This window comes from Megalops cyprinoides, chromosome 19 (genome assembly GCF_013368585.1).
Source record: "Megalops cyprinoides isolate fMegCyp1 chromosome 19, fMegCyp1.pri, whole genome shotgun sequence".
Taxonomy (NCBI): domain Eukaryota; kingdom Metazoa; phylum Chordata; class Actinopteri; order Elopiformes; family Megalopidae; genus Megalops; species Megalops cyprinoides.
The window spans coordinates 18,337,399-18,359,398 of NC_050601.1; the positions used below are offsets into that span (position 1 = coordinate 18,337,399).

General features: G+C 39.9%; 1 protein-coding gene across 1 annotated transcript; it reads right to left on the minus strand.

Moving 5' to 3' along the window:
• Positions 1 to 435: 435 nt before the first annotated feature.
• On the minus strand, positions 436 to 12,779 carry LOC118794711 (homeobox protein Dlx4a-like). The gene is made up of 3 exons (XM_036552968.1): positions 12,219 to 12,779; positions 9,105 to 9,298; positions 436 to 1,559 (listed from the first exon to the last, which is right to left on the minus strand). Exons 1-3 carry the CDS (start codon positions 12,538 to 12,540, stop codon positions 1,308 to 1,310), a joined length of 768 nt encoding a protein of 255 aa, XP_036408861.1. The 5' UTR covers positions 12,541 to 12,779; the 3' UTR covers positions 436 to 1,307.
• Between the last annotated feature and the right edge of the window lie 9,221 nt (positions 12,780 to 22,000).

The window sequence follows — 22,000 nt, forward strand, 5'->3', positions numbered from 1 at the left end:
CTAAGTCTTAACTAAAAGAAAGACTTGAATTCATCTTACATTGTCAGCACACATTTTAATTAAACATAATATATTTAATACTGCAATACGTAGCTATACATGTATACGCTCTCGCTGTATCTTCCTTTTGTGTGAATTTTTATTCTGTGAAGTAACACTTTATTTATTTATACATGATTATTTGCTTAATAAATAATACGTATATATAAGAAGCTGCTTAAAAATAAAAGTCAAGTAGGCTATAAGCCTTTTATATTATGCTGGCTGAAATAAGACACAAAAGCTAAAACATCCCAAACAGATACAGATACAATGTAAGTAATAATAATAATAATAATAATAATAATAATAATAATAATAATAACGACGATGAACAGCAATTTAAGTTATTTGCTAAATTAAAATTCCTATTGTCTTGAAGCCCCCCAACTCAAACAGCTGGAAATGCTCACTTTCAGAGGGAGTTGTGTTATTTGAATCCTATTTTTATCCATTCTAAAAATAAATAGGCCTACAACAATTTGGAAAAAAACTGGTCTCGATTCGGTTTGTGTTCGATTTTATCTATGCTCATAAAACTCATAAAACCGCATAATTCAGTGTTCAGCTTGCTTGCTTACTTTCAGTCCAGCCCCGTCCCATCGCTGTATGGTTTAAAGATTCTGTGATGTTTGTTACTATTTATAAAAAATATCAAGTCCTAAAATGACGAACCGGAGCCAGTGACTGTATGTGGGCGATTAAGTTTACCACAAGGAGATTGGATATGCAAACGAAACGATCAAACATAACATTTTCATCTTTTAGATAACAAAATTCGTTCTGTGGACTAAAATCAATTTAACTTTAATTACTTTAAATTCATTGACGGAGGTTTGGTTACAGTCAAACCCAGATACGGCTTTCTTCCAAAATGCAATAAGGTTACGCTAACACCACTAAGTCAGTTGAAGGCTGGCGATTTATTTGAAACTGCCTCAGCATACAATTTAGGTCGAGCCTTTCCTTTCATCCACATAAGTACGTTCAATTCTTGCTCTGAAAGAAGAAAAAAAATCCAAACAAACATAAAAACAAATATGAATTTCAAACAAAAGGTTGGCATTCAAAAAACGAAAACAGGCAAGTTTCAGTTTTGAGTCCGCATTAAAGACATGTCATTCATTATAAGAAAAATGATTAAATGTATATACATATCCCTTACAATTTTAAGTAAGCAAAGACAGATGAATGACACACTCTGTAGTACTGATTATAGTCCAGCGCTGCGGGGTGAAATTATGTAATCTTATAACTGAGGTGATCCATCACATCATTTGAGGTCTCGGCATGGAGTCCTGGTGGTGGTTGGGGTACCAGTGTCCGAAATTGTTCATGTAGCCGCCCGAGTGCATGGGCGCACCTTTGCTCGCCATGGATACATCCCAAAGCTGCGGCAATCCCGGCGAGCAGGGTGAGATGGACGAAGTGCTATTTAGGTGCTCTCCTTCCGGTCCGCTCGAGCCGTGCTTCATGATCTTCTTGAACTTGGAGCGTTTGTTTTGAAACCATATCTTAACCTTGAAAGAAATGAAAAATTCCGAATTAAACATTTGCGTAGGGAAACTGCAACTACTATTAGTGGGCCTTCTAGTCTACTAATACAACAACTCATAATAATAATAATAATAATAATAATAATAATAATAATAATCAAAAGTGTCTTACAATATTTACCATTAATACATATAATAACAACAGCAAAGTAAGTCATTTGTATTTGAATTCAGTTAGTCTACAGGGTCTCGAACTAATGTTACAGGCTATCAGCTCCATGGCGCGATCCAGGGAGGGAGTTCCAACAGCTTTTAGAAGACACGCAAAGAGAACGAAGCTGTGTGACAGCTTTGTGGGTGCCGCTTTATTATAAACATCCCTATTATTCCTCTCCACATTTTCCATGTGGGCAATGGTGCGTGGATCTGACAACGATCAGTCACTAAAATACTGGAATAATTGGGTCTCGAAAGGGCTGGCCAACAGAATGTGCCGTAAACAAGATGACAGACCAAATGCCTCACGACTTTGGTGTATTTATGATCGTTTTCCCCATAAACCAAATAATTGGGAGAATTTGGATACATTTTTATGGGACGATGGCAAAACATTAATATAACCACAGTGCCGACAGCATTATGAAATGCGCCCAAATTAATTCTATATATATATGCCAATGTTTTGTAAGGATCATTCAAACAGCAGGTGGCAAGGCCTGTAAAAAGAAATATGTGTACAGGCAAAGGGAACTGTGACAGTCAAAATTCATGATGAATTTCCACGAACTAACAACGAAAAAAAACAGCAATGATGATGATGATGATGGTGGTGGTGGTGGTGGTGGTGATGATGATGATGATGATGATAATAATAATAATAATAATAATAATAATAATAATAATAATAATACATTTACTACACTGTGCTGAAGCATTGAACCACAACAGTACCAAACTAGAGGCTGTCAACAATACTGAATATTCTTTTCCTATTAAGAAACAGAATGATAAAATGAATGGTAAAACAATCAAGCCATGCCAGCTGTAGTTACAAGCAATCCAAACCGCATTCATTCTTGCACGCTGAAGTAAGCTTTTCTCACTTTCCAACACTTGATAGGTTTGCTGTGTTGACTAACAGTAAAACACATGCAATGAGCATCACATCTATAAAACAGGTTCAAACCCCTCTCCACAGGAAGCTTTTAATAAAGGAAATTCTGAAGATGGTGAGAAGTGGTGGTTTTGATCCCATCTGTATCAGACAATGAAGTGCTACCATGTGGCTGAAGGGAATACACTGAAAGCGCTTATTCTCATTAAAGGATGCAAGCAGAGGCCTAAATGTCTGCAGCATGAAGCTTGTGTGTGCTCACAGGTCACGCGTGTGGAAGACACCCAGCCTGTTGTTTACCTCTAGGTCATTTCTTCCTATCATTTTGTCTAAGTGTCCCTTTTCAAGAGGCAGCCAGTCAGTGAAACAGAAGCCTCAGAGCAGCGCAAAATGACATGCTTTTTTATGTTTGTTGTTTTTCTTTTTCCATGTCAGTCAGGTGTATGTGAGCGTGCCCTAATTGCTGGTTTGGAGCGTGGACTGGGGGCACGGTCTGAAATGTGTGGTAATTAGGCTGAGCAAAAATAGTCCGGGCTCAGCTTCGCTCCGCGAGTTCCCTACAGCAGGGCACCTCTGCGATCGCAGTGGTGTTGTTTCGCCTTCTGCTGCCGTCCGCAAGCTAACGCATCAGGGCCGGTCCGATCGCGCTTCACTTTTACGCTAACTGTCACGCCAGAAGAGCAAACATGTCCCAATTCGCAACAGACTGACCCTAATGAATACCAGGGCAAAAAAAAAAATGTCCACTACAGAAGTACGCGTTAAGTGAACATTACACATGCGCCACACAGCTAACTTTGCCGGTACCGCACAAACACAGCAGGCAGTAGCAGCAGTGCGGTGAGCTTGACTGTGACTGACTCGGATGCGCGGTGGGCCCAGGAGACGCACGCTTGATAACACACCACTTTTCCCACTGGAATGTGTGGGCATTGGCCCTACGGATCTGGCGGCGAGTTGCTGTTTGAGAGAGAGGAGCCAGTGTAAGTGCCTCAGGGAGAAAGAGACAGGGGTACGTGCAGTTTTATGGGGGTGTGTCTGTACAGAGATGGAGAAGCGTCTTTCAGTTGGGGGTGGGGGATCACTGGCTGTGCTGATGGAGTCCTCCAGAGATACCAACCAGAACAACACTGTTCTATTACAGCTGTCGTTCCCATTTTTCTTTGTCCTTCTTTATTAATGTAGTTGACAGCAAGGATACTCCTATTCTAGGTCTCCATTCTGTCTAGCTAAACATGATACAGTATGTCCTTAACTCCTAGTATCAACTTTTTTTGCAAGGGTTATACATATACATTCAGTGACCACTGAGCTCACAATTTAGCACTAATTCAAATTTACTACTCAGAACCAAAAAACAATACATATGACAGAGGCCGTCCGGGACATCATTACAAACAAGTAATATCAATTATACAAGTACATGCAAAGCTAACATCACCAATGATCTACCTAAATATCCAAAGGCAAAGCAGGAGTGACTAAAGTGCTGAGTAGCAAGACAAACTGTAAATAAAAAAAATCCAAGTATAACTAATCCAAAATAAATGAATTATTAGCTGCCGTCTACCTGTAGCAAGCATAAGGTAATTAGCATAACAAAAACAAAACAAACAGCAGTCAAGTGTTCAGCAGATGTTCTGTCTCAACCCAATAAAACTATTCAGGATAGCTTATTGACTGAAATGTTCAATTTCGTATTTTGTGTGTGCTTCTGGGTTCGTAAGCCTCTTGCACAGAAAGTATGCTCTCTTGAGCTCCCTTGGAAGAGAAATGCAGAGTTATTTTAGTATCGCACAATTCCCAATGTTTAATGTATCGTGAATGTAGCAGTCACATGGTGCAACACTAATGCCCTGGTTTCCCAGAGCAATGCTTGTATCTGGAATTACAGAGATCTGGAGGATAAACTGGGGAATAGTCTGTTTGCTGAAAGAACAAAGGATCCAACAAGCAGCTTTCTGTGGCCTGACGGCTCTGCTGATATATACAACGCATGCAATGTTCAAAAACTCTTCCTGGGTTTAATGTCTTAAGCATAGGCTGGTGTTTCTCAAAGGACCTTGCTTCTCTTGGATCTTTGTGTTCAGATAATAAAGCAAAGCTTGGACAATTAAAAACAAAATTTTCCTTTCAAACACTTTGCAGGGGGTGGGGAACAATTTCAGCACGCAGCACATGGCCCCGGCAAAGAGAATAATTAAGCTGTTGTTCGTCGTCACACGTCACAATAGTCAGACGTGACTGTTCTGCTGGTTCGGTGGGCTAAGGATGACCACAATGAAGGCCCACAGCTTTTGCTGGGGCTTAGAGCAGGCAGGGTAGCCTACAGGAAAAAGCCACTATCTTCAGAAAAAGTGGGGACCTGCAGTGCACATACAGCAGAGGAAAGGAATGTGCATTTTGTACTTGGTATCTGAGCATGCATCTGTCAGCGTTTGTATGCCCTCGCTAGTGTATGTGTGCGACCTGTGCATGGCTGTGTGTAAACATACACACGCTTGTGCCCATGTCTGTTTCCACTGAACGCTCTATTGAATAACTGTTGAAGTAATGCAGTTCTTCACAAGACAACATAACGGGCCACCAGGACAAAAAAATCCCAGAACATATAGGTGCAAGGGTGCATATTACTTGTAAAAGTGAAAAACAAATGTCAGAAATCAGTTTTATTATCTCTTATCTCTTCTGTATGAACTGTCTGGCTGCAAAATTGGACAGTATAAGACAATCTGTGGTGCCAACAGAATGATAAAGAAGTAGCGGGAAAATCATGGTATTAAGAAGAACCAAAAAAGATGATAGCAAGATGAAAGAATCATGGCGTTAGGCCAACTACATTTCAGATTGAATTAAAATAATAAACAATAACTGGGAATAACCAAAAAATAACATTAATGGCTATCTCCAGGGATACATGGACAAGAAACCACTACATGTACAAAAATCAGCCTCCCAAATGTGAATCACTTTCACATCACAATAAAAATACAGCGTATAAGATAAACTCCACGTATTTGAAATCACTGGCACAACCAGAGTCCAAAAATAGTTCAAAAACACTTGCTACAGTTTAATGTTATTTAGCAGTAATGAGTCAAGAAACATTAGTCAGTTTCAAAATTATAGGGAGTAACAGGTCGGTTTGCAATGAAGCGGCAACATTGAATAAACCGGGGTGGCAAAATGCTGCTCCATCTCAGTAGAGAAGCCCTCGTTTATAGCCGCAACTGGCACTGAACTGCCTCTCTTATTACAGTTATATTATATTGCAAGTCATCATCCAGCTCGCCCAGGCCTTCTGTTTGAAGCAAATGGTTTACAAGAACTCACAGCTAGGGGGTTTGAATGAATTGGAAATTCATCATTCACCAGACAATTCTGCTGTGGCTTTGATATTTTTTTCTTTTTTTTTTTTACTGCAAGATCTTTCTGTGCATTAAGACTTAATTTGCATCTGTTCCACCATACAGGGGTAAAACAATGATAACCGTTGCAGAAATGTAACAGCTGCTCTTTGGAATTTAACAGGCTTTAGACCATTCTGAATGGCTTGTCAAGGGAGCTGTGAAATCAACAGGTATTTTCTCCCTACTTCACAAGAGGAGTATGTTTGGTTTCCTACTCTTTACGGGTTATATAACGCCAATAATGCCTACAGCAGTGAGCACTTTAGGTCTGTACCTCCATGAACCTTGGCTCTAAAAGTAGCCTGTAATGGCCAGAGCCATAGACCAAAATGTCAACAATAAGAACTTCCCGAAAGCAGCACATGGACGATGTCCACCGTCTTTTCCCACAAAGCGACAGGTGCGGGGAGGAAAGCCGCTGGGCACTGCTGCACGACCTTCAGGGCAGTTTATGGTCCCTCAGACCTTATCTGTTAACACTAGAGCAGGAACATTTCAGAATGCATGTCAAAGGGCCTCGCCAGTACCTGTTGGTATCCAGCAGCCTTGAGCACAGCTAAAGCCTCTTTCCATAGCCTGAGCCTGTCCATATAGTGACTGACAACGCTGGCATGGGAGACGCCCCCAACAGTGACGCCTACATGGGAGATACACTGTTTCTGAGTATTAAAACTGGATACAAAAACCACCAGCATTTTTTCCAAGCGAAATGTGGTTAAGATGGAGGCCCTGTTTCCCTGACTCCTCTCCAAAGTGGTGCTGCATCTGATTCTTGGACTGAGCTCCTTGTATTGGCCCTCTCCCTCAGCAAAACAACTTGTATTTTTTGTATTCATGTACTCTGTTCGTCAATACCTTTGCTTTAACGTTCATGTTTAAATGGGTCCATCAAATGAGTCCTTTCCCATTTTTTCACTGCACAGCTAAGAGCATCCCGTTTAAACCTTTGACGTGAGTCATCGAGCAGTTTGAAAAACCAATCTCTGTGGATTATGGCAAGGACTTTGTTTACTCAGCCGAACTACATTATTTTCTAAAACCAGAGCTTGCGCTCAATGAACAAAGTCTACACCGCGTCCACAGTGAAATGCTAAAGAAGAAATGTACAAAAGGACCTAGCAGTCTGATGAAAACAAACTGTAAAATAGTTTGTCTTTAATTAAAGCAAATGTTACTCTTTTAATTTGCTACGCAATACTTAATTGCTTCCAGTGACCCTTGAATGTCATCTCATTAACCACAGAAGTAACATTTGTTAAATTTGTTGTTCAAAGCTAAGGTCAGAGCGCTCTGAGGTAGACTGAATTAGGTCTTAAGCATTTTTCAAAAAACCTTTCGAGAAAAGGGCTTCTTAGAATCTTGACAAGATGTGTGCTCTGCTCACAGTTAGCCAAGATGGCCGCCAGCGTTCTCCCACTCTCTCCCCCTGACGCCTAGATAGGTGTTGTATAATACATTGCAGAGGAGCAAACCAGATCCACTGCCTTAATGATCCGTAAAGATGGCACACAGCTATGAGTAAGTAATTAAGGGAAAGCACAAACTGAGCAAATGACACAAGATACCCTGTGTTTTTGCTTGCCCTAGCTCATCTGCGACATTGCCTCCTTCACCGTCATTAACTTAAATGTGTTGTGATACACTTGAAAAAAGTTATTATATAAAAGATTCAGACAGTTGGAAAAACAAGTTATGCTGGTGATGAATCGTCAGAGACTCCTTCAACAAATATTTTTCTTGGGCTGAAAATCTGAATGAATATATCCCACGTCCATTTGTTTCAGTTTTCTTTTTACAAAGTTGCAATATGTGGAAATATCAACAACAGCAATCATTATCATCAGTAATAATCACCAATGTGCATTAAAATAATTAGCAGCTGTCTGCCTTGTACACACATGTTTAGCCATGGTGTCCATTGTGTAGGATCCCCTTGTCAGTGAATAAATCTTGAAGAAAATAATTTTGGTGAACAATTATGGAAGGTGGAAAGAAGGGAGTGAGGCAGAGTTCTTGGAACGATCCTGTAGGTAATATTTTGCTGGCTAGAAATACCAGACAGTGGTATGCAGACTCCTATTCTATCATGCATGGTTTTCTCTGAAATTACATTCTATCTGCACACACTGTATAAAATCCTGCATTTTAAGTTTCAGATACATGCAAATCCCAGCGAAACTCAAAGTGTTACATTTCAACAATGTGTGTTATTTAACCAGAGAACAATGCAACTGAAAGACCCCTTTGTTCTGTTTTAATTATTATTATCAATGAAATTACTAGGATGTTATTTGCTCTATTCAATGTATGGTGCTTTATCCTTAACTTTGAGTGACAATTTTTGTTATTCTTGCTCAATGCTTATTATGACTTCAAACACAGCCAAACTGGTAATGATGTGCAGGAACAGATAACTGCAATGGTTCCTTCCGTTTGTTAGTCAAAGTCAAGGACAAATGCCTTATGGTGGCTTGATTTAACACACCCTGTGTGGCTGTTACTTATTTGTGCTGCAACAAGACTTTGTCCACTTGTACGACATAAAGTTCGTAAACTGAAAAGACAAAGACAGAGTGCCTACTACTTTTATTTAGATATCTTCACACAACCCCAGAAAACAATCTAATATTTCAATGATATCAATTTTATAGTTATTTTTATACTTGTTATAAATTTATATTTATATGATCTAATAAAATATTTACACTTAATTACAATGTATACTTTATAAAGCCACATCATGTTCAATGAATTCCTAGGCGTAAGTGTTGCCTACTCCTGTTTGAGAAATGATTTTTCACTAATTTGGCCTGATTACATTCAGAATCATCTCCCATACCTCATTCACAGTGCACATAAATGTGTCCTGTCAGCTTTCTTTATTTCACAGCGACAAGGCAGGCCGTAAATAAAACTTAAAAAATATTAACACGCGTGCGTTCCGCAGGGCATCGCATGAAACACAACAGCAGCGAAACATTCTCCGTGCTGCAACCAAACCCGTGAGGTAAAATGATTTCGACTATTGCTGGGTGTGTTATTTACCTGTGTTTGTGTCAGGCCCAGCTTAGCCGCCAGGTCAGCACGCTCAGGCAGTGCAAGGTACTGGGTCTGCTGAAATCTCTGGTTGAGCACCTGCAGCTGTAAACTGGAGTAGATGGTCCTGGGCTTCCTGAGCTTCTTCCCTTTGCCGTTCAAGCGGATCTCTCCGTTCTCTATGACGGTCGGCTTCTCGTGATCTTGACACAAGCAACAACAAAACATACTTAGGGAAAAAAAGTGATGCGAGCCAATGCGATGCAAAAGAAAAGAGCAAAGTTCAATTCGGAATGATAACATCTTGCACTGTGGCGCTGGTATCTTTTTTATTCATAGCTGAAGGCTGCAGTTTTGAGGAAAGCAGACTGTTACATTACATTCATTTATGTGTGCTGGAGGTTGCTCTGGATAAGAGTCTCTGCTAAATTAATGTAAATGAATATAACTATGCATTAAATACATTAAATTAAAGTTAAAATGACTATATTTACCTTAAGTAATTTATACTCTGACTGGCAACATACACACATCTACTGCTAGGTACATTGGAGTAGGCCTCGCTTTGGGATTCAACCTAATCTAAAGCCAGAGGGGGAAAAATATGAATTCATCATTCATTTTAATCCCGTGGTTTCAGCATTGGCATGAAATTTTAGTCAGGGTTGTAAAGATTCTCAAAGACATTTCAGATAAATATGAGACTGGGTTGAGCAATCCGCAGGTCTCACGGGTCTCCCTGAGACTAATGCACGCAATCGTACGAGCGCACACAGACAGGCGTTCTTCAGAGGAATGACTTACCCGCTGTTTGTCTTTTTCACTTACGTTTTCTTTCTGTTTTGTTATTCATTTTGTCCTAATTATACAGAGTCTTGTAGCCGGCTGCTTGATTTATAACTTGCCCATAGACCCCAGCAGAAGCACTTCACACCAAAACTAGAACTAATCCTCCAGCAAGATTTACGATGAAGTGAAACTTCCCACTCTAAATACAATACAGTATATGACAACCTGAATTACACTCACTTGCCGCGTGGTACTAGTACTACTACTACCATTTTTGCAGACTAGACTACTACTACAACTAATACTACTAATAAAAAAAATAACAGATTCCCAGATTTATGAGTAAAATCAAAACAAAAATGAAAACACTTCACTTGCAACATAATATAAAATCATTGGCCTTTTAAAAGCTCCATTAAATCACTTCTGAAAAAGAAGTCAGCAAAGTAAAAGATGTACATCATTCTGCTGGCATGGGGACAGTGATTTTCAAATGACTCTCTGTCACTACTGACGCATGTAGACCAAACAACAGAGACCTCATCACTGTGAAAATGCACAGAATTTCAAAATTTACTATTTCTAATTAAACACCGTAAAACCGTATGAAATGTTGACAATGCAGTGATGTTTCGGGTTATCACAGATATGCTTAATCTGTTGTAACCATTAAGATGTTGCATTCATAGAACATGACATTTCTTCTCTGTTTATGCAGCTGGCAGAAGGTCCAGTCTATGACTAGTAGCCAGTGTTGCTACTGTTTTAAAATATTTTTTAAAAGGAAGAAATTATACATTAATTTCATTTTTTACTGGAGGCAAGGGCGTGGGCAGTAATATATTGCCATCACAAGAAACTGCTTTCACAAGAATTGCGATCTCAAGAAACTTACAAGTAAAAATCAGAAGGACATTGAAATAATGCAGTTCTTCTGTCGTTCATGGTCATAATACTAATTCTACTAATTCTGATAACGATAATAATGAAATAATGAATAATGTTAAAATTGTAATCGCATAGTCATCATGAAATTGTTCGCGTTGTTAGATTATCTGGATACTATTGAAAATGAAAGTCTCAGCATTAAAAATAATTACGGGATCAATCAGATTCTTTAAACAATAGTAGCCACATTTATTATGAACTGTAATTGCACAGTACATAGTAAGGCCTATGCACAAAGATATATATATGTACTCAGAACGGCAAATTCCGTGGATTTTAAGATTAATACAAAATGGTTTTCAGATTGCATGGTTTTCACCAAGTCTTGTACTTGCGGGAGACCACACAACAAATCTTTCGCGTGGCCGTGTTCCCTTTTCCCATTTCGTTCTGTTTGAAGCCTGTATCACGCAGTCTCCGAGTCCTGCAAGTGCACACAGCTTCCCAAACATGACCAGCTCGTACCGTGGATTCACAGATACCTGATCTCGATTAATTACCACCACTGAACTAAATCCGACGAATGAATATAATTAGAAACTGGCAAATGAAATGGAACGCTAAATAATGCGTATATAATGCACTTGTCAAATTCTGAACGTCTTTGTGTTGTGAGGGATTGCATGTGTATTTTCGATTTTCAAAGACAAGTGTTTTGTATCATTTTCATTATTAATTATAATAATTCTGAAATTTTGAATAGTTTGGCATTAATTATGAATCTTCATTGGAGCACATGAGCAAGAAACAGTGCGCAAGAAATAATAGGTGAGGATTAAACCTTATATTATATCATATTATATTATGTTATACTGTTATTAGTAAATATTTATTAAATAACGTAATCTAAGATTTAAGCCTCACCTATTATATAAATACATAAGAAATCTTCATAGCACGTTCGCAAAACATCCGGAAGACAGAATCTCCAACTTATTACTTTTACAGTTCACATTAGTTGAGTATGCCATTAATATATCCGAGGAACAACTTTTAAAACTGATTTCATAAGCACATAAAACCATGTAATGGTATGTCGTTTCTCTCTAATTACACGTTCAAGTTCCATTTTCATTAGGGGCGTTAACTCTTTTTTTTATCAGGAATTACCACAGCCTTGTGTGCGACGGTGTTATAACTTTACTTTATTTTCACGCACAACAAAAGACTGTTGTTTTGTTAAATACTTAAAGCACTGAGACCTACCTGTCATTTTCTTTAATGAAATAAACTACTAATTTGAACCGGCGTCTGGCACAGTCACACATATTCATATGGTTACCGTACGGTCCTAGTTGATAAACATTTCACTACGCCAGAAACATATTCAGACAATAATATGCCGCAGCAATAAGCCGAAGTCCCTAACGATGCAAATTCACATACCTGTTTCTTCTAGTCTTGTGTGTCCCAAAGCGCTGCCGTGGCTGTTGTGTTGGTAAGGCAGGTAGGCACCCGGGTGATGAGTGCTGACCGCGCTGGGGTACGGATAACCCACCGAGCGTCCGTACGAGGCTGTGCTGGAAGAGAAGGGACTGTCGTGCTGCGGGTGCCCACCCGCATGCAAGCCGTGAACGGAGTAGTGGTTGCGAGATAGCCCGGGGGCGTGCTGTTGATGGGTCGCAAACCCGTGACCGAACTCCAGAAAAGCCGATTTGGACGGGTCTTGAGCAACCAAACTATCAGGCATAGAACTCATAGTCATCATTGATCGAGCGGTCCATAAAAACGGGGCGGTAAAAGGGCTGCATAAAATCACCGCTAACGAGAGAAAACTTGAACCAGATCCATCTTCCAAATAGTATCACAAACAAAAGGCGACGGTGTAAAACTGTATTCCTTCAGCTGCAAATGCGCTCCCAAACTCTTCGCAAGCGCACCGTGCAGAGTTAGAGGAACCGTGTGGTTTAGAGGAAATCTCTCTTAAATCGACAAGAACCTTCACAATTTCTGCACACACTTCATGGATATGATTCCGGTGTCTCGCAACCCCACTTGGCACCCATGAACTCGTCCACTGATTGGTTGCAAGAGCCTGCTATGTCACTCGACCCCAGGGGCAAGCCCAATTAAATGGATTAGCATACGTTAACGAACTCTGCTTGCGCCATCCGTTAATATTAGCGCGCGCTGAATGGCGAGGCGATGATTTCAATTGCAGTTCGATATGTATGTTGACAATTAAGATATAGCATTGAGCATACTAACCAGAATGGACATAAATAGACTAATGGCTTTCAGTCATGTAGAACTGCATGAAATATTTCAGTCAACGATATAACTGAGACTATGGTAACTACAGGCAACAGTGCAGTGCGCATTTACAGTGTGATTTTTAACTCTGTGTGACACATCAAAGCAAAATATTAAATATTATTAAAAAATTAAGAACTGTGCTGCGCTTACTAAAATATTTACCGTCCCCCCTCCCCCCACCCCGTCCCCCCCACACAATGCTCAGAGGAACATTTACTCGCCACAAAGCCTGTATGATCAATGCTACCACATCAGTCAGGAGTCCCATCGGCGCAATACAGCATAACCCACAACAAATGAAATTACTTTAAGATTTACTTAAAGTACACTTTTTTATCCTGGATGCAAGATTCTGGGCCGCTCTATCCGACTGTCAAGTCAATGGCTACACCTGATATCCCAAGGTCATGCAAGGCAAAGAAGTAAAAAAAAAGTGATTTAAAAACTAACATACATAAAGATAAACACAAAATATCAACAAACACTTAAACACATGTGAAATAAAACGAATATACACACACACACTCGCCACGAACAAATAAATAACCAGACACGATTTAGTCTGTGGGTTGTCATGAAAGTTCCAATCGTGCTCCTGATGGCAATTTAAAGCATGTGATTTGACGTAATCCGAGAACTAAACTCCATCATTTAAATCAAACAACCTTCACTGACTTGGTATTTACAATCCGACGCTTTCAATTAACCGGTGTATTTGTAAACACAGCGTATGAATGGAAGGGAAAACGATGCATGTGACCTGTTGAGGTAGCGCAGTGAGGTAAACCTCGTCTGTCCCCTGCTGCAGTCAAAAGAGTATTGGAGCGGCGACTGCTTATAAGCAAAAATGCAATGATATTAACGTGTTAAAAGTGGCCGCATCAACATTCTCATCCAAATTAAAATCTATTGAAATTTAACTCGGGTGTAATTTATGTCTACAAGTTGTAAATTGGCCGAGATAGTCTGATACAGAAACGCATACATACAGCCTCTGCCATGAGCGGTGACAGCGGCTGATCAAGCGGATTTGTGGGTAGAGCGAGATTAGTGGACCGGGACCACGATAGCGGTGTACGAATGCGATGCAAATTGTAGACTTTTTAATGGAAGTGATTCGAGACATCAAGCGCTTACTATCCTTTAATTATACTATTCTCTTGTAGTTTGCACGGAGATTATGGGTTTAACTACAATGTTTATGTGGAGCACGAAGATATAGAATACTGTAACTTCACACACATTGAAGCAAGACACTAATACCCGGCTTACACAAAAATAGACACAACACTAAATGCGGCCTTTGTCTTGGCACGCACTCCTTTAATAAAATTAGCCAACAGTAAACGTTAAAACGTGCTGGATGTCCAGCATCATAGAAGATTAAATGTGTTCCATATTATATAATAACCCAATGACAAGTAACCATTGTCACTGTGGGTACGAATCACCGTCATTGTTTTTCTATATCGCGTACAGGGATATACGTTGAGGAATATCCTCAACAGGGAGTTGAGCAAGAGAAGATGGACGAGGGGGCATTATGGTAACTGTTGCCTCATAAGAAGCAGTGTAACTATAAAAATTCAAACTTTGTTTTAGAATGCAAAATAATACAATTCATACTCCACATTAAATTTCTTAAAGTTTGATACCCTGAAATATGCAACCTATCCTTACAAATTATTGTTGTTGTTATTATTATTATTACAATTATTAAAAAGAAAAACAAAATATGATTAGTTCTACTACTAGACTACAGCTAAATACTACTACTACTACCAATAATAATAATAATAATAATAATAATAATAATTTCATTTGATTTCATTTGCTATGGCACAGGGCAGAGAGTCAGCGACCTGTGTAACAACCAGCAATGTAATGCGGCCCATCCAAATTCGCGCATTTATATTAAAATCTGGCAGGTGTTTATTTAAGCATGTAGTTTACGCCACTTAGAAAATAACTGAATGCAAGAGAAGTGCTTCTATAAACCGGAAAATTATGTTTGAATTGGTAAATAGCCCACTGAGCATAATATGATTATCTCCTTTCAGGAAATGTCGAGACCTTCGTTTAAAAATAATTTGATTCGTGATTATTATATTTAAGGAGTATGCCTTAAAGAGACCAGCTCGCAATGGCTCCAGTTGTTTGGAAGCTTTTATGGTCTGAGAAGCACGCGCCTAATTAGCCCTAACCCTTTCCATGTGAAGACCATTTTATTCATTCTGCTGAGACCTTAGAGCTCCACGTGATGGTCCTCAACCACAGATGCGGAGATCTGAGGTGTTAAATAATGAATTTTTTAAAAAAATAATTTCACGCAAAGACGCGAATTGTGATTAATGTTATGTGGAAAATCCAGTAGAATACAGAGAATGGAGTAAACAAAATATTTATCCGCACAGATTTTCTAAATGCGCAGTACACGTGTCTAGATTGATTTAAAACATTCAGACAACAACTGCATTTTTCATGGGAATCCGTGCCATTTGGTCAAAATAATTTCTAATATAATAAATCATTCTTTTATGTGTTAAAATCTCAACAAACACTAATGGTTCGATGTTGCTTACTCAATCCTTTTCCACTGATACCCTATTTGATACCCTATTTTTATTAGGCAAGGTACACCATTTGTCTTTTTTTGTCAATTTCAATGTGAATCAACACTTGTCAACCACACCAGGCAACATAACAATGAAACACGACCGGGAAATCTGAAATAGCTCTTATTGGACTCCGTCACAGGAAACGTCTCTTTCATAATGTTTGTGGCCTGTTTTTTTTACACCATTATTATATTATTCTACATTCCGCATTGTTTTAATGTATTCATTTTAAGCTGATGGGACGTGGATTTTGCCTACGTGTTAGATATATGCAACACGCTTATAGGTTCTACGGTGGACATAATTAATAACATAACATTCAGTTTCATTTGGGTTTATCTAAAGACACACATTCAGAACCACAAACAGATAAATATGCTTTAATAACAATACGAATTCAGTGTATCAGAGGATAACAACAGTGTGTGCACTTTAAAAGTGTAAGCGTGCCAATTTAAGAGAAATAAAAGGAACAATGCGAAGTAGGGCGTACTGCTGATCATTTGCCGAAGGCTAAACCGCGTATTCACTGCCGTATGAACGTGTAACATTATAACCTGACAGCTCTTTGAAGATATGTCAGAATATTTTATGAGTGACAGCGCGGCGCCAGTTGAACCCAGACGACAACTCTGGGGGAAATCTTTGGCAAAGATTTGTCACCAACACAGGCCACATTCAGCTTTGGGAATGCAGTTTCATTAATATGTCAATACCACTGTTATTAATGCTGCAAACGATATTATAAAAGTAATAACAATAATAATAATAATAATAATAATAAGCAGTAGTACATTAATGCAAGTGTTCTTTTAAGAGTTTGCTTGTGTTCCACGACCCGTAAATGAATGCTTTTACAGCTTGTCTGAAAACAAATTATTAATCGAATTTGCCGAAGTTCAGAAGCTGATCTGATCTCAGCATGACTCACGTTGCCTTTTTCCATTACTTTCTTTGAAGTTATGATGTGGGAATAAAATAGGACGTGTACACATCAGAAAAAAAGGCTGAAATATGAGGACAATTGTTCAACAGTTTGGGGAAGAGACCAATAAATACTTTACCCTATCAGAATACGTTCAGCATATCCTCATTTCTAGACAGCAGGGCGTCTTAACATGTTCCATTCAAAAATTTGCTGTACTTTACCGCTGCATTGGGTGCCAAAAAACATACAGTACTGGCACGCTCTTCTCAAAGAGTACAGACTTGTTGCACGACTCTTGCTGGAGGACGTATGTCATTAGGTAAAAGAAGTGACGTGTCAAGAATTACGGCTTCTCTGTGCTTTTATCTCCTGCCAACATTCCTCAAGTCTCCGATTTAACCTTAAACCGTCGAACACGCCCTCTTTCAACTTTAAACCGTGTAATTTCAGCACACTGCTGCCAGTGTTGGCTTTTTTTTTTTTTTTTTTTAAATTATTAATAATGCCCTTGAAGGTCAACTGTGAATTACACAATACTATCAGCGTGACTCCAGAACGTGCCGCTTGTTTTAATAAAAAATCCTGCATTTATGGAACAATATATTTTATTTTCCTTAAAATTAAACATGATATAAACAACATTTCCAAATAAATAAATAAATAAATAAATAAATAAATAAAACAGAGATTATCCACTTCAATGTGCCTTTTTAACATTGAATGGTGGAATTGTAGTATACTTGGCTTCCCTTGTCAGATTGCACAAGCTATGCTCACACTGACTGGTCTGGGAGTGTTGTTAGCCTGGTCTGATACTGTTACTCATTCAACTTGAATGGATACACTTATGTTCTATTGTGCTGGAAGTTGCTCTGGATAAAAGCATCTGCTAAATATAATATAATGTTATGGAATTTATTTTCTGAATGAAACTGACCTCATATTTTATTAGACCATAGAAATATGCTACCTAGCACCATACATTTATTCATTTTTTTTCTGTGCTTATTAAACACTCTTATTACCTTATGGGTGTCCATAGTTTAAAACATATTATTCATTTAGCCGGATACTTCCTGATGCAAATCATTTTACCTTTAGCTTTAGCTCAGGACTGAAGCAACAGAGCAACCTGGTTACAAGTCCAGCTCCCTAACCGCTATGATGCAGTACAGTGTGAAAGCAGGCCTTTAGACTTAGGGAGGTTGATTTTAAAGCTCTTAGTCTTCAGCTTGTTTCAAGGTGAAAGTTATGTTGGCACATAATCCATCTGAAAATTCGTTATAGATGCAGATGACTCATTTTGGCTGTAGCACCTCCCTCTCCCACACCTTTCCTATTCTCAGACCTCAGCAGCAACGGCCTACACAGCGGCTGGCACTTGCAGTCCTGTACAACCCCCCCACCCCACTCTTCAAAATAAATAATATATATTCAGGACAGCAGAGTTATCTATCCACTGCAAACTCATCAAAGGTAGCAGAAAGAGCCTATTAATAAGCTGCAGGACACACATCATTCATGTTCCATTGGCTGGAAGCTGGATTCCTGGCTCTCCTTTCTGATAAATGACAAGGTGGCACCTCTGCATGAAACCCAGTGCAAGAAGCACCAGGGTGCTGCATGGGAAACGATGTCTGGCCCTGAACGTGTGATGAGAGGCACACTGCGTGGCCCCCTGAACAGCAAGCTGAAGCCACAAGCAGGAGAAACACAAGCAGGAGCAAGTGCAGCCCCCCCACATCTTGTGGATTAGTTGAAGAGACTTACAACTTTTATACCACTTCACAGATCTCTGCCAAAGGCCTCCGACTGCCGGTGTGAGTAGGTCCCATCACTGATACCAAGCACCTCGTTCAATTAATAATGCAACCTGAGGATGTAAATGGCTGTGGCTCAAGTGATCCTACTGTTGAGGTCGCTCACCATTGCTAAAATCTTGTGAAAATGTACAATTAATTATCATAAATACTGAAATGGCTAAGGATCAGTAGGTGACTATGTGTTACAGTATGTGCATAATTGGGGGGTTGGGAGGTCATGGGTGATGCAGTAGCCGCTGATTTTTGGTCACGTCTTACACGTTAGGCCTTGCTCATGAGGGCCGCTGCCTTCTGCTTCCATACTGCGTTCAGCTGCCGCTGGACAGCAGCCCGAAACCTCTGCGGCACACAGAACCAGCGCAAGAAAGCCACAAAATGATAATGTTCTTAAGCGACGTTGAGTCCCATTTGGAGAGACATCCGGGAGCTGATGATTCCCGAGCTCTTTGGGATGAGAAGCACTGACAGGACTTTCAGGGAGGAAGCCCTGAGGAATGGGTTGTGGAGTCGACGTGACAGAGACTGGCACCGCGTTTTCGGTCATAAAAACACATGGGTGCAAAGCTTTCCCTCCCGGTGCCGTCCCACCACAACACGAACCTCACCCTGGCTAATGAGCTGCTAAGTGTGGCGTTGCACTCATTCCTGAAAAACATGCACGAACCATTTTGTTTTCGGGGTGCAGAGAGAGGCTAGATTTCAGATAAGAAAGGGAAGGTCGCCAACTGGATGGCAGTTTAGCAGTGAAACACAATGCCTTTTGTGGCATTTGTGAGCATGTGTGGATCGGCGGCTTCAACGGTCGTGGCACAAGGTTGCAGCAGACTGATAAACGAATCAGCACTCGGGCTAGATACACAAATAGCAGGAGCCAATAAGCTGAGAGACAGACAGCTGGGTGGCTCTGTCCCCCAGTGCCACCACTGAATGCTTGTCATAAGAGTGTGAGGCGGGGGGTGGGGCAGGGAGGCAGATGTGAGAGGCTGAAAAGGAAAGGTAGACTCTCTTTAAGGTTGTAATTATGTCTGCATTACGGAGGAGAACAAAGCCGAGCCCTCCAGTCATAGTGCTGGGATGTGTCCTCGCTGTGGCTTAATACACGCTGTGGAAAACGTTAATAACAATACTCCTGAGCTCGGCCCAGACTGGCTGGCGTCTCCACTCCCACATGTGTGTATGTGTGCATGTGAGAGTGTATGCTTGCGCATGCGAGGCGCTGTGTGACTGCTTGTGTGCGGTCTGTCCATCACTTTTTTTTTTTTTGTTGTTGTTGCCTGCGCACAATTCCAGCACTCTGGCCTTATGAACTTGTATTATTCAAGTGGCTTTTTTTGCCTTGCCTTGCCTATATCGTGCTGTGTGTGAGAGTGTGTATGCGTGTGTGTGCAATGGTGTGAAAATGTGTATATGGGCCCTCGAGTGTATACAAGTTGTTTGTGTGTATGAGTGCATGTGAGAGCGTGTGGGAATCTGTGTGTGCGTCAATCATCTTCACTTATGAAATAATTCCAGTTCTGATCATTTGTGCTGCCATTTTCCCTTTGGCTTTAAGGGCTTTGTTAGCCTTTGTGGAAAATAATACTATCCCTCTTTTAGGAAGGAAGAACAGAACAGAGGCAGAAGTTTCAGAGGCTCAGGTACCAGGTTTTATTGCTGTCTGTTGCCCTTTGTGCTGTGAAGCCATCTAGATGCCGCCACTAAATACTAAATACACCACTAAATAGAGTATTAAGTGGTGCCATGCCCACACTCATGCCATAGCCTGCATTGGCCTTTTCGTTATTAACTGGTTCAATACCGATACACCAGGTGCCTTGATCTGATCAACATCAGGAATTAGACTGCGTTGCTTCACTGATCAGGTTGAAGCTAATGCAGGTTCTCTAATGCAGGTGTTGTGTGCATTAGAGAATAGATGGGTTTGGACACAGTGACAGAAGGCCATCTCTCAGAAACACAAAACACTCCTTCTTTACTTCCAGATACAACTCATTTCACTATCCATGCAGACATACTTGCTACACATTCCAAGGGGTAGGGTTAAGAGCATTGCTGTTTTTTTCCCTCCATATTGTTGTCATTGTATTCTGTAGTTGGAACAGAGTTTAACCCTGTATCACTACCTTTGCTAGGTCACAGAATCACATTGTGAAAAGCATGACAACATACGAGTTTCACAGAGGATACACAGAGCAATGGGTTCTTTGGCAGCATTTTTTGAATTTTACCTGTTTCAGCCACTAAATAGTTTCTTGCATATGTTTCATTAAAGATTTTTGCAGGGGTAAATTGTCTAAAGGAAGTGATGGATTGACTGTGGTCCAATAAAATACTACATTCAAGTTTTACTCTTAAACAAAATACCAGTTTTGGCAAAAAAACACATGTGTATTCTTGGACTACTTGTCTGTTTAAAACATTATATTTCAAAAACATTTCTGTGTTGTTAATAGGGAGGTAAAACAGTGCAATTAGTTTGCTATACCTACTTCTGTAACACCTGTTTGATTCATTGTACTGCTCCACAAGGGAGGAGACGCCAGGCATTTCTATTCTTACTGGCATGCTACACTTTTGTTATGACAAAAAATAAATAAATCTGAAGTGCTAAACTAATCTCCTTATATTTCCTAGTCCAGTGTAAGCTCTCTGTCTACGAAATAAAAGCATAAGAATGACCAAGATGTTATGTCTGGTGGCTTCCTGTTACAGTTTTATGTATTTAAATTGTTTTGGTAAAATGATATGGTTTTAAAATGAGACCTCACTCAACATGTTACCTGACAACTGCACAGTGAATAGAATACCATTAGTAGAATACCAATAGTAATTTAACCACTAATCTTCCTCACCCTGATGTATGCATATACTACTTTACACGATTTGTGAACAGTGAGATATTTTGACAAAACAGAAAGTAAAAACAACATTAAACACTGATAGGGAATTCCCTCCAATTATTACATTCAGTGTTGCTTCTTAAATAAATTGCAAATTTGAGTGATAATTATAATGATTTTAAAATACAACAACCACAACCTCAACATTTGATATCACAAAAATAAGACGGACAGGATACAAAAAGCTAAGCTTGAATGTATGGCTAAGTGGCCCTATTATGTTCTAGCAGAATCTTTCAGTATCAGTATCTGTCCATCATGCTGTTATGGATATGTTTCTTTCAGTATATTCATTTCAAGCACGGACTGAGCGGCTACTCTGATTCACACTCTCCCTCAGTCGCAAGGATACAAAAGCGCAGTGCTCTCTGGAGGATACACTCTTTTCATCTCACCTGAGGGCTACTTCCTTCCCAAAGGCCGACATCCGTGCGACCGGTGTCATATCTGACAATCTGCTGCGCGGCTCTTTCGCTCCCCCTTTCTCCCTCTCTCTCTCTGTCTCTCTCTCCCCCTCCCCTCCAGTTTGTGGTGAGGTCAGGTTTCAAATAATTATTTGAAGTTCTTGTTGAAAATGTACATTTTCAGTGAAAGCATGCTGGGATTGAGCATGATGCTGCCTGTCATCACGGTACCACACTGG

Excerpts from the sequence above, each read along its gene's own strand:
- LOC118794711 (XM_036552968.1), bottom strand. The coding sequence starts at position 12,540 with ATGATGACTATGAGTTCTATGCCTGATAGTTTGGTTGCTCAAGACCCG. Across the intron at positions 9,299-12,218 it reads CACAAGACTAGAAGAAACAG|ATCACGAGAAGCCGACCGTC; the intron begins GTATGTGAATTT and ends GCTTGTGTCAAG. Across the intron at positions 1,560-9,104 it reads TGGGCCTGACACAAACACAG|GTTAAGATATGGTTTCAAAA; the intron begins GTAAATAACACA and ends ATTTCTTTCAAG.